This window comes from Muntiacus reevesi, chromosome 1, assembly GCF_963930625.1.
Source record: "Muntiacus reevesi chromosome 1, mMunRee1.1, whole genome shotgun sequence".
NCBI lineage: Eukaryota > Metazoa > Chordata > Mammalia > Artiodactyla > Cervidae > Muntiacus > Muntiacus reevesi.
Window position 1 is genome coordinate 130,520,975 of NC_089249.1, and position 15,790 is coordinate 130,536,764.

Below are 15,790 nucleotides of genomic sequence, written 5' to 3' on the forward strand. Positions count from 1 at the left end.
CAAGATTACTGGATTGGGTTGCCATTTTCTTCACCACACATAAAGAGATCTATGGTCAAACAATCCAGTTAGCTCTTACATCTTTATGACAAGAAGAAACAAGGCATCTGAGATACATAAACAAAATTTGTGGCACTATAATAAAAAAAGGGAGCCAACTCTTTAGAAACATCTAACTCAGTAAAGAAATTTGGGCATTCAAGAATATTAAGTAGTGAAAATATTCCTCCAGAAAAAATAAATAAGAAAAATAATGATGATAATATCTAATGTGTTTTCTTATTAAAACCCAGTAAGACAGGTATTGTTATTGCCATCCTGCAAACTGGAAACTGTTATTTAAACAAACTGCAGAAGGACACAGGTAAGATGTAACAGAGTTGGTACTTGAACCTGCCCAGTCTGGTTTTGTGGCCTGAAATCTCAATAACTTCATCTTGTAGCCTTCTAATAGGGTGGTCACTCACAGCAATACAGATTCCCAGAACTGTCCATGCTGCAAGCTCAAAAGAAGACTAGTATTACTGGAAAAGTTGCTTTCTCACAGGGCTGACAAGGAGGATTTTGAGACAGAAAATATTAAACAAGGCAAGAACATTTATGATTTTCTGCATCTCTTTCTCTAGATCAAATTCAAGGTAGAGCTATTGGAAATTCAATCAATGGAAAAATAAATATCCACCTATTAAGATTGTTCCTCATTTATTAGCTAGAAATTCTGGTTGTGGGCCCTGAATCAGGTTGGTCTCTATTAAACTCCAGGATCTTAAGAACACAACCACATAAATGAATCTTGGCAAACAAAGGTTGAAAATGATGAACTGAGGAATAGATAACCACAAGGCGACATTAATATTATTGAAAGGTTAGCTGCTTAGGAAATCGACAAGGTGCCAAGAGGGGCGCTCCCAGTGCCTCCCAAGAAATGAGAGCAGAGAAGAAAGGAGGCCGACCAGAGAAAAGCCTTTGTTGACATTTTCAAAAGCTAACTGCACACAGGCTGTATCCCCGGAGGATGGAAAATGGCAATGTGAGGAAGCAGCAACACTAGAAAATTGCAGGCCAGTAAGTTCACTGTCCAGAACAGGGAAGCACTGGCAAGGTTTTGTCAGGTCAAGAGGGGAACAGCAGTACCCCAAACTCCAACCTAGGTGAGAGAAGGTAACCCTGCCCCAGGCTCTCCTACTTTGGGAATTCCCAAGGTGTGGCTGTGTACTGAGTAAAGAGGCAGTGAACCGACCTGTTCACCACAAAAAGCGCTGATGTAAGAAAGCCTGAGGTTTCATTGTGGGGCGGTAGTATTTTATGTCAAACCAAAAGTGAATTTTGGTATCACAGAATTTCTGTTTTCGGCCAAACCCTGACCTTCTACGCTCTCTTCACACACACATTACTTTGGGTGCACACATAATCTTGTGCATTGTGTCACATGGCGTGGGCTGGCTTAGATTCTACCTCTGTGACGTGAGATTGAGGGTTGTGTCTAACTGGGAGGACCAAGGCAAAGATTCTGATGGAAGTTACAGTGAAAGATGGCAAGCTCCGCTAGGTTTGTGTTAGCAATATGATAGTGTGGGCAGAAGGGACAGAGCTTTCCTCTGATTTAAATATACCTGCTTTAATTTAAAGGAAGTATGTGTCTAAGGGAATTTACTTAATGGGGTGTTAAGTACGAAAACTATTTTTAGAATTAGTAGATGCAGCCAAAATTAAATGAGAGGTTCTAATGGAGGCAGCTGAGAGAGGAAGAACATTTTAACTGAGGCTCTGAGGAAACTTTCTATTTCCAGGGGAGTACAAACAAAGGACAAAGCAGGACTAGGGGATATTATAGGATAGAGTAGGGGAGGGGGGGACTGCTAATTTGATTCAGGATGAGGAACCAAAATGAAATGTGCTGAGATTGTTTGGGGCACAGCTGACCCTCTGGGATCTGTGAGAATCAGGTAAGAGGGCAGGGCTAGATCTCCTATCAGAGAAGAGGAGGATGAACTGGGTGATGAATTCTATTTAAATAACAGGTAGGAACTTGAGAGTCAGAGGGAACTGTCTGCTTCCTCTGGAGGTTCATGGAGCTGAGGACAGACAGACTAACTTTAAGCATGTCAGAAACGGGAATGGAAAATGTGACTGAATATCAACCCCTGAGTGAAGCTCAGACATAGGATTAATTTGTAGAATTAAATGTTTGAGGAACCCTTTCATATGGGTACGGTATAATAAGGTTCTCTGAATATCATGATCAGAGCCTGTGTTTTAATTTTCACTTTTAAAGAAAAATGTGTGTGTGTTTTCATTGACACAGAGCAAGTGGACTCGTGAGATGTTTTTGAATTTATATAGCCTATTTCATACTATTATATCTTACTACAGTACATGTTTTTACTCTTGAACCATGTTTTGGTTCAAGGACAAGTCCCACTATTTCCAAAGCTATTCTCATATTTTCAATGTAACAAAGTGAATGAAAATTATTTTAAAATTAATTTATTATATGTTATTATATGTTTATTATATTAAAATTAATATAATATGTTTTACTGAGTAGCTTTCACTACATTTCCCAGTTAGTGGTATTAGTTTATACATTGTGAAATATGTTTACAGACTAAAAATATTTAGTATGCAGTTAACATTATGTTTGTGCAACTAGTTCATGCCAATCTAGACCACCCTTTTACCCAAACCCTAGTACCTGTTATCACTAGTGCAAAGAAGGTGAATGTAACCCAGACTGCTGGCTGTCTACCAAAACTCATTTCCTCTTCTGGGCAGACAGAATATGCTTCTAATATGCTTCTAAGAACTCCTGGCAGTCAAGCATGGCTATTTGATTGAGCTGTGGCCAATAAGATGTGACTGAAAGTGATATATGCCACTCTAATGCCTGGTCTGTAAAACATTTCATGCACAACTCACATATCCTTGTTCCACTGATGCTCACTTGAATGGAGCTGAAAACCAAGGAGACCCCGGATACCACATGTTGAAAATGGGTCCTGAGCAACCACATGGATAAGGGACAACCCCAATAACCTATTCATTCACAAAATTAAGATACAAACTTCTATTGTTTTTGAACCATTATGCATTTTGAGGTCTATTATTGCAGTAGATAACCTACCCGATGTAGATAACCTACTCAAACAAATCTAAAGTTCATCTTGGAAAGCTGAATAGTTTAGCATTTTTCCTCATTACTCAGAGTAGTAATGAAATTGAAACAGATAGTATCTTATTACTTAATTGATTGATGAATGGATAAAGAAGTTGTGGTACATATATGCAATGGAATATTATCAGTGATAAAAAGAAACAAATTTGCACCAGTTGTGGTGAGGTGGATGAACCTAGAGTCTATTAAACAGAGTAAAGTCAGAAAGAGAAAAACAAATGTTGTATATTAACACATATATATGGAATCTATAAGAATGGTACGGATGAACCTATCTGCAGGGCAGGAATAGAGATGCAGATGTAGAATCGGACTTGAGGACACAATGGGGGGAGGGGAGTGTAAGACGAGTTGAGAGAGTAGCACTCATATACATATGCACACCACCATGTGTAAACTAAACACCTAATGGGAAACAGCTGCCGAGCATACGGAGTCAGTGGGTGCTCTGTGTTGGCCTGGGGGCTGGGATGGGGAAGAGGTGAGAGGAAGGCTCAAAGGGGAGAGGACATATTTATACTTCGGGCTGACTCACATTGTCGTTGGGGAGAAACCAGCACACCATCGTAAAGCAACTATCCTCTAATTAAAAATTAAAAACAATCTTCTGAAAATCTTATGTCACCTTACAAATTTGGATATAGACATTTCACAACTACAGACACCCCTTAAGCCCTTCGGCTCTAAGCCCTAAGCTCCAAGGCACCCCTTGCATGTAATGAATTAATTTTCCCTCTATAAATCCCAACTGGTGACAGCTATGTCTTATCTTTAAACTGAGAAAAATATCTCTCAAATTATTTTCCTCAAGGCTTAATTTCCTCAAAACTGCAGATGGTAAAGAATGGAAGCATCACAAAAACATAAAAATGTGCATTGATATATAATATTATCATACACATTTATGCAAATCTTTATATGTGTATATTAATTTATTATATCTAGGTCTGTATTCTTCCAGGGTTTTATAGCCTTGAATACCTATATGAACTGTGTACATTGCAACTGTCCAAAATTGAAACTCTTACTTCTTTTTGGCTGCTGGTGAAGATTCTGCACTCCTGGGAACTTTCTAGTGTTAACTACAAATTAGAAATTAGACGCTCTAGAATGCATTTGTATACACAGCACAATTCCCATGATTAACTGCTGGATCTTGGAACTTACTCTGTAGTAAAGGCATCATAAGCGTGTGGCTCTGTCTTTTGCATTAGTTGTTTAATGAGTGACTGACTGAATGAATGAATGATTATACTGTATTTGGGGCAATGATTCACAAACTATTTAGAATTAAACTGTGACTTGATTCCCCAGTATTCCTACCCCACCCTGGCAGTGGAGAAGGATGAAATTGTATAGCAAATGGTTAAGAGGAGTAACTGGTATTAGACTAGAAGGTAGTTCTCATTGCTGCCTGCATGTTTGAATTGCTTGTAGTGTTCTCTGAAAATATGACACTTGGGCATAGACCCTGAGATTCTAATTGAAGCAGCATCAGAGTTTTCCTGAACTTTTCTTACATATTCTAGTGTTAAGTCACTCAGTCATGTCCAACTCTTTGCAACCCATAGACTGTAGCCTATGGACAGCTCCTCTGTCCATGAAATTCTCCAGACAAGAATAGTGGAGTGGGTTGCCATTCCCTTCTCCAGGGGATCTTTCCGACCCAGGGATTGAACCCAGGTCTCCTGCATTGCAGGAAGATCCTTTACTGTCTGAGCCACCAGGGAATGTGCAGCCAAATTTTAGAACCACTCCAACTAGAACATTTTCTCTCTTTGCTTGATTACAAAATTATCTGGTAATCTTTTTTAAAGTATTGGCTCCAGGCCAATTGAGGATATTCTCAATCTGTGCCTTCAGAAGAGGGTTTCTGAATTTGTTTTTTAAATGAGAGCCTGTACATGATACTTATGATGGGGAAATGCTGGGAAATAATACTTAGGCTTTAAGCTCTGCTGGAAAAGGGCTGTTGGTCCTTCATACTCAGCCATTCTTCCAGGCATTGCATAGACTCTGGCTCATACCAATCATTCAAATACTGGATATTAATTAATTACCTTAATTTTTAAGTCCAAGTAAATGAAAAACTTTTTGATAAAATTAAAAATGCCACTTGTGACTGGTTTTTTACTAGATTTACACAAGTAGAATTGTGAAAATTTTCATGAGTTTCAAGGGTTTTCTTTTAAGACTTACTATAAATATTGAAGTGTAATCAACTAATTGGCCTACATTCAAGTATTCAGAATTCTCTGCATGATGGTACCTGCCAGTGAATGCTAAATTCTATTCATATAACCACTTATTAGAAAAGTCACAAGTGAAAGGACTAGCTAAGAGTGAACTCTATAATTCAGGTTAATCAAGAATACAAGTGCACCTAATAGGTAATTAGAAAAACAATAATTCGTTAATGTGTACTTAATTACTGTTTTTTTAAATGCATAGTTTTTATATTTTGTATTCAACTGAAAGGCAAATGCATACATCAACTTAAAATAATTATTAAAAATTATAGTCAATATTTTCTTAATACTTTCTAAAATCTTCACTAATTTAGTTAAATCCATTTCAAAATTAAAATTCTTTTACTAGTGCTGTCATTTTAAATTATCTGTCATTTGCCATCAGCAAGTTGGCTGTTTTTAAATCATCTCTAATTATTTTTCTTTGTAGTCACTTGAATAAGCTGACACTCAAAAATGTCCTCACATCTAGACCTAGAGCTTCAATTAATTAGTTGTGTTATAAGAATACATATCCATATAAATGAGAATATTGAGGAGTGTCTTTCCATCCTCATAAAGGAACATGTAAGGGATAAATTGCAATAACGACTGACATCTGTATAGTGCATCACAGTTTACAGGGCTTCCCAGGTGGCGCTAGCGGTAATACAAAAGGCTTTCATTTATATCACTCTTGGGAGTGTCATGGCCACTCTGTTGGAAACATCACTATTTTGTTGGTTACAGTGTTGTTATACTATATACAGCCTCCGGAAATTGGTGATGGACAGAGAAGCCTGATATGCTGTAGTCCACGGGGTTGCAAAGAGTTGGACATGACTGAATGACTAAATTGAACTGATACCATATAATTATATAGGGGAAAGACCATTTATTTGATGCTTGCAGTGATGTTTGGTTTCAACATCAAAAAATTTGAAAAATGTACTTTTCCAAGAAAACATAGCTGCTTGTATAAAGTAAAAACATTAAAATGTGTAGCTGTAAACCAATTTTTTCAAACTCCAATGGCACAAAGTGAATATATAAATTGGACCAGATATAAAATGGTAAGTTGGTAGGTGGTGGGGTCCATGATAAATTGAAAAGTACATTCTTGCCTAGAGCTACACATTTAAAAATATTTAAACACTGCAGATGGTGACTGCAGCCATGAAATCAGAAGATGATTGCTTCTTAGCAGGAAATCTATGACAAACCCAGTGTGTTCAAGAGTAGAGACATCACTCTGCCAACAAAGGTCTGTATAGTCAAGGCTATGGTCTTCCCAGTGGTCATGTATGGTTGTGAGAGCTGGACCATAAAGAAGGCAGAACGCCAAAGGATTGATGCCTTTGAACTGTGGTGCTGGAAAAGACTTCTGAGAGTCCCTTGGACAGCAAGGAGATCCAACCAGTCAATCTTAAAGGAAATCAGCCCTGAATGCTCACTGGAAGGACTGATGCTGAAACTGAAGCTCCAGTATTTTGGCCACCTGATGGGAAGAGCTGACTCACTGGAAAAGTCCCTGATGCTTGGAAAGATTGAGGGCAGAAGGAGAAGAGGGTGTCAGAGGATGAGGTGGCTGGATGGCATCACCTATGTAATGGACATGAACTTGGGTAAACTCTGGGAGATGGTGAGGGACAGGGAGACCTTGGTGTGCTGCAGTCCATGGGGTCGCAAAGAGTCAGACACAACTGGGTGACTGAACAACAACAGTGAACACTATGGGACAAAGAAAACATATCCCTGTGCCTCACATGCAACCTCTGCTCCACACTTGCAGAACATGGGGTGTAGAAGAAGAAATAAAGCAGAAATAAAGAAGCACAAGGAGATGATATGAGAAGTGATTTGGGTCACAGGAATTTAGCCTACAGGACTGAGGTACAAAGAGCAAGGTTGATAAATATGGCTGATGCTCATCCAATATCACCAGCTTCTTTCTATCTCTCTATACTGACTTGGTTTTGTTGTTGTTGTTGGGACAGCACAGTATGTCTAGAAGGATGTGGCTCTGGGCATAATACCTTTAGTCAATTTTGTTACAGTAAAATGACATAATAATAATTATATTATAGAATTGCTAAGAAATTAAATGAAAGTATACATTACAAAGGCTTAGCAGAGCTTCTTCACATTGTAAATACTAAATAGATTATTATAATCACTGGAAAGAACTACCTCCTTAAGCACTCCTTGAATTTCTAATATATACTAAAGATCGAAAATAACATTCAGATTTATATGGTAAGAAACTTACAAGGGAAAAGGCAAAGTTTTTTCTTTCACTCAAATAAATCAATAACCATGAAACCAAAGATACAAGTTTCCCCTCTGTGTGGCTTGATTTGTAACCACAAACATCTTCTTTCCTTTAGAACTATAAAAGGTACTGGGCAAGTTACTTGGACTCTATCTACAAGTAGTCATACTTGTACCAACTAGGTCATTGCTTTCTGAAATGATGTTCATAGAATTGCCTGAGGAATTTGGTTCAGTTAAAAGTGCATTGACTGAACAGCACTGTGTGAGACGCTATGTTCAGTTTTGTAAATCTGAGATGAAGAGAGCAGGATTGTTGATCCTGAAGCCCTGACCTGCCCAGAATAGAGAAGAGAAACATGGAAGAAGATTATTTCAATATAATTGCAATGCCTGAGTTCTTCACTCTGTTTTATATATCTTTCCTTCCACCTATTTCAGTGGGAGGGGATTTGTAAGCATTGTGCAAATGCAAGGATCAGTATGCTATGAAAAGACTGAGGGAAGATACATGCCTAGCCTTCAAAGTCTAGTTTTAGTTCTATATCCTCCAGGAAGTTTTCCATTCTACTGTGATTTTTAATTTACTAAAACTCCTTTGAAAATGACTGATTAATCATTCCCCATTAAATGGCAATTAATTTGCTTCCTGAGCATATGTTTTATGTACCTAACCAGATTATAGTAAGCCCTCTGAGGAGAGGACTGTTTTGGGCAGTATGCATGCTACATAAACCTGAAAAGTTGAATGTTTTATTGTCACTAGACTAGGAGCTAGACTAGACAGATGGACCTTTGTTGGCAAAGCAGAGACATTACTTTGCTGACAAAGGTCCAGCTAGTCAAAGCTATGGTTTTTCCAATAGTCAGGTATGAATGTGACAGTTGGACTATAAAGAAAGCTGAGAGCTGAAGAATTGATGCTTTTGAACTGTGGTGTTGGAGAAGACTCTTGAGAGTGCTTTGGACTACAAGGAGATCAAATGAGTTAATCCTAAAGGAGATCATTCCTGAATATTCATTGGAAGGACTGATGCTGAAGTTGAAACTCCCAATACTTTGACCACATGATGCGAAGAACTGACTCACTGGAAAAGATTGATGCTGGGAAAGATTGAAGGCAGGAGGAGAAGGGGACAACAGAGGATAAGATGGTTGGCTGGTATCACTGAATCGATGGACATGAGTTTGAGCAAGTTCTGCGAGGTGGTGATGGGCAGAGAAGCCTGATGTTCTGCAGTCCATGGGGTCACAAAGAGTTGGACATGACTGAGCAACTGAACTGAACTAAACTGAGACTAAAAAGCAGTAAAAAACAATGTCCACAAGTAACAAATATAATACCTTGGTACTCTATTATATTGAAAGCTCCTATGAAACAGTGTTTCATAAGACTTTTTGGTATAATTTAAGTATTTAGGTTAGAGACAGAAGAAATGGTAAATATAAACTTCTGTTATATAATAAATGTTCTATTGAAACTTTTGACCAACAACATTTATATTTTTGGTCCTGCTTTATTACCTGGTGGTAACAATTTACACTTACTCTCAGGGCAGCAGAACACACATTCAGCTGCCCCATAAATGAAGAGTTGCAGCCAGAGAAAACTCAGTGATCTCTCATTTATTTTAATGACACATGGCAAAGGTGGCTGGGATGAAAAATAATATGTCTAAAACTCACAAATCACCAGTTTGATAATTTATCACCTAAATCTAGATTTCCTAACTATTGCTACTGAAGCCCATAGAAAAAAATATGCTTATTAACATAAATATTTTTATGAAAGAGAGGTAAAAAAAAATAATGGGTTTCCTTGCTGTTTCAGATAGTAAAGAATCTGCCTGCATGTGGGAGACTCAGGTTTGATCCTTAGGTTGGGAAGATCCCCTGGAGAAGGAAATGGCAAACCACTTCAGTATTCTTGCCTGGATAATTCTATGGACAGAGGAACCTTGCTGGCTGCAGTCCATAGGGTAACAAAGAGCTGGACACAACTGAGTTACTAACACACAAAGAAAATAATAACAGGAAAGAAATTAATTTTATTTGAAAACTAGTAAATAATTATAAATAGATTGAGTGCTATATATGCTTACTTCCAATATCTACGATTCGGCCACTGCTCATATCTAATTTTATCACTCCTATATTTCATATCTGTCTCTTCCTTTCATTTCCTCTGCCATTAGTGAAATTCTGCTTTTCATTACTTATCTAGATCACTGCAACAACTGCTTCACCAGTTTCTTGACTTTCTGCTCAAGCTGATCTTTTACAAAGATGCTGAATTAATCTTGCCATAATACAGTCCCAAATTTCTGATTCCTTGCTGAAATATTCTCAGTGCCTCCTTCTTGCTTTTAGAGCAAAGTCTAAACTGCTTTACTCTAGCATTTAATAATTTCTGTGCTCTTGTTTCAATTTATTTTTCTCTCCCAACAGTCCTCTTCATACATTACATATACTAAATACATTTATACATTTCATCCACTGAAGTGAAACTATTCAGTACTCCTATACATGCCTTTAACTTTCTAACTTCTATTTTTCTCACATCTTCCCTAAGCCTGGGATGCTCTTCCAAACTCTATCCATCCTTTAGGGTCAAGTTCGAATGTTACCTCTTCCATAAAGTTGTTTTTAAATTCTTCAGAAGTAATTTTTATTCTTTCTGAAATTTTACAGAAAATATTTCATTATCTCCATACCTAAAGTATATTGAGTGCTGGAGTCTGTGGCAGTTTTACCTGGCTCTGTCATGCCAAGTATAAAGGCTTTGAACATAGTAGATATCCAAGTAGTTGCTGAACAAATGACTGGCATAATTAATGAATATTTAGTAGTTTCAGAACTGTGGACTTTGTATAAAGGGTCATTCATACATGGGACCTATCAGAACCTCATTGACAGCCATAAAATAAACATTGATTTTGAATAATCTGACTTGTTTTACAAACTAGTGATTTATTAAATTTTTCCACCTTTTCTCCTTAGCATCTCTGGGATTATAGAGAAATGGCCCAAGGAGCTCCCTCTTTGGCAGTGAGAAATGAACAGTAGAGAAATGAATTTTCTACTGTACACTCGGCCTCCGACTAAAGCTGTTCCATTTTGTGTATTGGCCTCCCTGTAAGACTTTGCTTAGAGAAAGCATTCACTACTAAAACAAGCAAACAAAAAACCTTGGGATTCCACCACTGAGACACAATAACTCTCTATTTGCTTCAAGTCTCCATTCCACATGAAAACATCTTCACGTGATAGTGATGTAAATGAGCTGCTGTGTTTTGGCTGAGTTTGTTCTTATAAGAAAAATACCAAAATGTTAGCATAAAATAGTATTTCAGACAATTTTATATCAGGTCCTCCTACAATACCTAACTTTGCAAGAGACATGATATTCTATAATGGTCATTGATCTCAATTTTTGATCTGACTCTAGTGGCCTGAGAACTAGTTAGCTGTTGAATTTTACAGATGTTATAATCTTTCTGGATATTTTTCATAGCTTCGAAAGACCCCTGAGAAGCAGTTATACAGCTTTATATTTCTGTAAAAGACAATGCCACAACATTCTATTGCCTAGGCTAATGGTAGCCCATCCCCTCACCCACAGAATAGAAAATTGTATTCTACAATAAATATAAAACATATCTTCACTGAAATCTATCTTAGACTCCTGGTCAGTTACACAATTTCAGGTTCATTATTTAGGGGAAAAAATACCTGTTTAAGTCACGGTGAATAATTGGCTGTGTCAAGTTGTGAAGGTACTCCATACCTTTGGCAACATCTACTGCAATGATTAATTTTGACTGCAAATCAAGTATCCTAGAATTTAAAAATAGATTTAATGAGGATGAAATGGTCAAATCCAATACTACATCTTTTAAAAGAAATCAATAGTGTGTGTAATTTGTTATTCTGTACAATCTCAGCCTTTTTTGCTTGATTGAAGGTTAAGCTAAAAACTCAACAAATGTGGAAAAATAGCTTTTCTACATCTGATAATGCTTAACTATAGATCAATTCAGATACCAACCGCTCTTATTTAAACGTTCAACTTGATTTTATAACATTTGTAATATTACACTTAATTTCTTTATAATAACATAAAAAGGAAATCTAATCCCTGAGTAAAAACCACATTCTAATTATCATATGCATAGATCTAGGAAGTGAATTCAAATTAGACTTGTACAAGACTATTCTTTCTTAAAAGTTTAAAAAAATAAATACTGTGACCCCTGGTAATTATTTTATTCTGAGCTCACATATATCTGCTTTCCTGGTACATCAAATTTAGCCTAATTATTCAGTTACTAATTTAAATTCCTTGAATTTGTTATCTTAAACTGGATTCTTGTTAAGAAAACATAGAAGTCTTTCTATTAATTAAAGACTAATTATTGGGCATAAATTATTAGCATCTTTAGAGTGCCCCATTTCCTAGAACTCGGAGATTTCAGAAAGTAAAGGCTCATCTAAGCAGAAAGCATATGAGGTGCTGTAACTGTAATTCCAATGACGTGCAAAGTGATAATCAGTGACCATACCTCTTCTGCTCATGGAGCAGGGAGAACAGGGAACCCCCGGATATGTACTGGGTAACAATGGCGAACTGGCTGGGGTCATTCAAGCAAGCACCCACAAACTGGATGACACACGGGTGATTCAGCCGGCAGAGGATGGACACTTCTCGGCAAAACATATCCACATCCGACTTGGAGCAGTAGGTGTTGGCTCGGTAACTGGAAATGACAGCAAGAGGAAGTCTTCAGTCATCAGATGAATCAAAACAAGGGCTCACCATGCATATTCTTCTCAATGTTTACTACTCAGATGCTAAAATTTCTCATTTGCTTACTTACCGTTTTATAGCCACTATTTTATTTCTGCATCGTCCTTTATACACTTTCCCAAAGGAACCTAAAATTGTGTAAGACAAACACGTAAACACATGTTATCATATGGAGCTCATTAAACTAAAACAGACTAGTATTTTCTTAAGTTACCTGAGCCGATAATCTCATGGAACTCAATTTCTGAGAGCTGAAGATGGAAGTGTGAAGGCAAGCCAGCCCTTAAGAGGAGAACATCTGCCTTCTCTGCAAACAGGAATCATTATTTTATATTTTTTAAAAAATAAACAGCAAACATGTGGATGTTTAAACATGCACATATATGCTTAACCAAAAACATCTTTCCCTAGTACCATTTAATTTTCCAACTGTAACTGACTATTTGGACATACAAAAACCTTGTTGCAAATGATCCCTATCCCTATGCATTAAAAACATTTTAGCTCTCTGCCTTTGCTACCTGACCTTTGTTATCAGAGAGTTTATACCTGATTTGGCCAACCACTACTTGTCTGTATGATGTGGCAACTCTGGAATACAGTTCACATCACATCATGATAAAGAGTCTTATCTGGTCAATCCCTTCAACCTGTAACACAAAGCTTAGTCAAATAGCCATAAATTCCACCTTAAAGAGATGCCAATTAGGAAATAAGCATGTGAATCATTCAGAAGACACATTCAAAGCCAGAAATAATTTTTTAGAATTTCAAACTCTAAATAATTCAATATAAATTTATAGTTGTATACATTTTACTTCCCTAATTCAGTGGTATTAATTTCTGTGTGTAGTATACATTCAGAAAGATCCCAAAGTATTACTTGTTTGGGATCTCTTGAAAAATAATTTTTTTTTCAGTTTTTTTCCCCTATGACAAACCTGTTACCAATTCTTATGAAAGATATTAATAGTTACAACTTAACGTTCATTAAAAACACAGAAGTCTATGAGAATTTGATCTTCTTTTAATATTCATATGGAATTTTCACAGTTACACATTCATGAACTAAAAGGACATATGCAAAATAACAGCAGATGAGGTTAATCATGGAAAGAATGATCTGCTAATAATATTACTTATGCCTGCAAAATAGTCATTTATAATAAGTAAGACAAAATAGGAAGTTACCATATTTGAAGCAGTAATTACTCAGTAATAAAATATAACAACTGTCCCATATTACAATACCTTTTGTCATGCTTTTAATCTTCCCCAAAGGAGATGGAACAGACACATAGGAGCCATCTGAAATCAAATTATATTATAGAGTTAAAAGTAGCAAATGATTTTTCCAACATAAAAGTTAAGCATTATACAAAGAAGCACATAACAAAAGAAAACTTGCTAATAACACTAAGTGAGAGTATAACTTAAGCCCAGGTCTTCTATGGATACTGAAACTGTATAGCAAGTGTCTATTTAGAGTGTACATAAAATGATTAAGAATAAAAATCCAAGGTCTAGCAGACTCCAGTAAATTTAATTTGTGTCTGCATATGAGTATTCTCTGTCCTGTCTTAATAGATTGCTGAAAGGGAAAATGACTGCTCAGCTTACTAGGCCTTCCCAGGCATGTACCAACCTCATAAACACCCAGTCTAGGGGATGTAAAACTTGGAGAAACTGCAAATGGGTGAGTTAGAAAGTAGCCTAAGTGGGGGCTTCTTTATTTTCAGCCTTATTCAGACATAAATATTCTTAAAATAAAGCTAATTGATAAGCCTTCCTCCCAGACCCTAAAAACGTTGCTAACAGAAACACAGGTTTACCTTTAGCCACAATATCACTACAATGAAAATTTAAAAAGAAAGAGGGTACCTCCTCCAGGCTGAGAATATTCATTACAGGGCAATTCATCCTGAGGTCTCTTATAATGTTTCAGAAGTGTGACAATTGCATCATGTCCTTTATGAAAAGACAAAGAAGGGCAAAGGGTCTTAATTCTTATTTGCTCTATTCAGCTCACCATCTAATTGCAAAATAACCAGAGGTAGCTTGAAACATGATGAATCTTAAGAAGTAATACATTGCAATAGGAATTGAGTACTTTCATTCATGTAGTCATTCAAAATAATTCATTAAGACTCCACTATCATTTTGTAACATATAAAAACATTGAATCACAAAGTCATATACCTGAAACTAATATAATATTGTAAGTACACTTCAATTAAAAAAAAAAAAGACTGCTATATGTGAGGCACTATTTCAAGCACTATGTTGGGTATGGGGGATGCAATGAACAAGGCAACTGTGGTCCTTCTCTCAGGAAGTTTAGTGTAATTGAACAAACAATAAGAATCATAGAATTTCTAAATGAGTAAACATCAAGTGCAATGGGAGTATATAAAAAGATCATGATTAGAAGAGTGAAAAGTACATTTGGTAACCAGGAAGGAGAGATTTATTTGCTGTGACTGAGCATTACATTTGACTGGCAAGTGCAGTATAACAGGGCATTAAGATAATTTCCACAGATTCCTGTGGCAGGAAACAGCTGGCTGCCTACCAATATTTGTAGTTTCCATTCACAGAGTGAATTTGTCACTGAGAATGGCTGCCCATCCAGGGACAAAAACTCTGTATCCCCATTGCATCTAACTGTGGCTTTGCGACAAATACCCATCAAGTAAATATGAGCAAAAGTGATGTCATTTCCAGGTCTGGACTTTGAGAAATAAGTGAGTCTTCTCTCCTCTCGCTATTTGCTAGCTGGATGTGGAGGGCTCTGAGACCATATGGGAGGGGAAAAAGCAATCCACTGACCAGAAATGCCTACCCTGAACTCTAACATGACTGAGAAATAAGTTTCTATTACATAATACCACCAAAATTCAGAAACTTGTTAATTATACTATGAACTTAAAATTACAAAGAATAAAATGTCAAATCCTTCTTGAGTAGAAAATTTTCAATAGAACTAAACTTTGATACTATTTTATGCTTCAACTGTGAAAATAATCTACTGTAGCTAATTTATACAAGAAGAAAACAAAGTCAGCCTTAAAGACCCTGCCAAGAGACTTGTGAATTGCAACAGAACTCACTGTATAAAGGGCAAAATTTAGAAACTGAAAAAGTATAAGTGCTTATCTATCATGAAGGGTTCATAGTCAACATGGTTTCAGATACATTTAGCTAGAATATAGAGAATATGCTGTGAATTGTGCCTGCTTATTAAATCCTTTCAAACAAGAATTAAAATTAATACAGCATGAAGGATCATGAGATGAAATGATTAAGATA

At 36.6% G+C, this 15,790-nt stretch overlaps 1 protein-coding gene across 1 annotated transcript in view; it reads right to left on the minus strand.

The window, feature by feature from the left end:
- The window catches only part of TNNI3K (TNNI3 interacting kinase), a 311,086-nt gene that overhangs the window by 179,479 nt on the left and 115,817 nt on the right, over nt 1-15,790 (minus strand). Inside the window, exons 12-17 of the mRNA XM_065910902.1 lie at nt 14,363-14,449; nt 13,733-13,789; nt 12,696-12,788; nt 12,552-12,609; nt 12,237-12,431; nt 11,407-11,511 (exon numbers count right to left, since the gene is read on the minus strand). Of these exons, the coding sequence (XP_065766974.1) occupies nt 11,407-11,511; nt 12,237-12,431; nt 12,552-12,609; nt 12,696-12,788; nt 13,733-13,789; nt 14,363-14,449 (595 nt within the window). The remainder of the gene's footprint in view (nt 1-11,406; nt 11,512-12,236; nt 12,432-12,551; nt 12,610-12,695; nt 12,789-13,732; nt 13,790-14,362; nt 14,450-15,790) is intronic.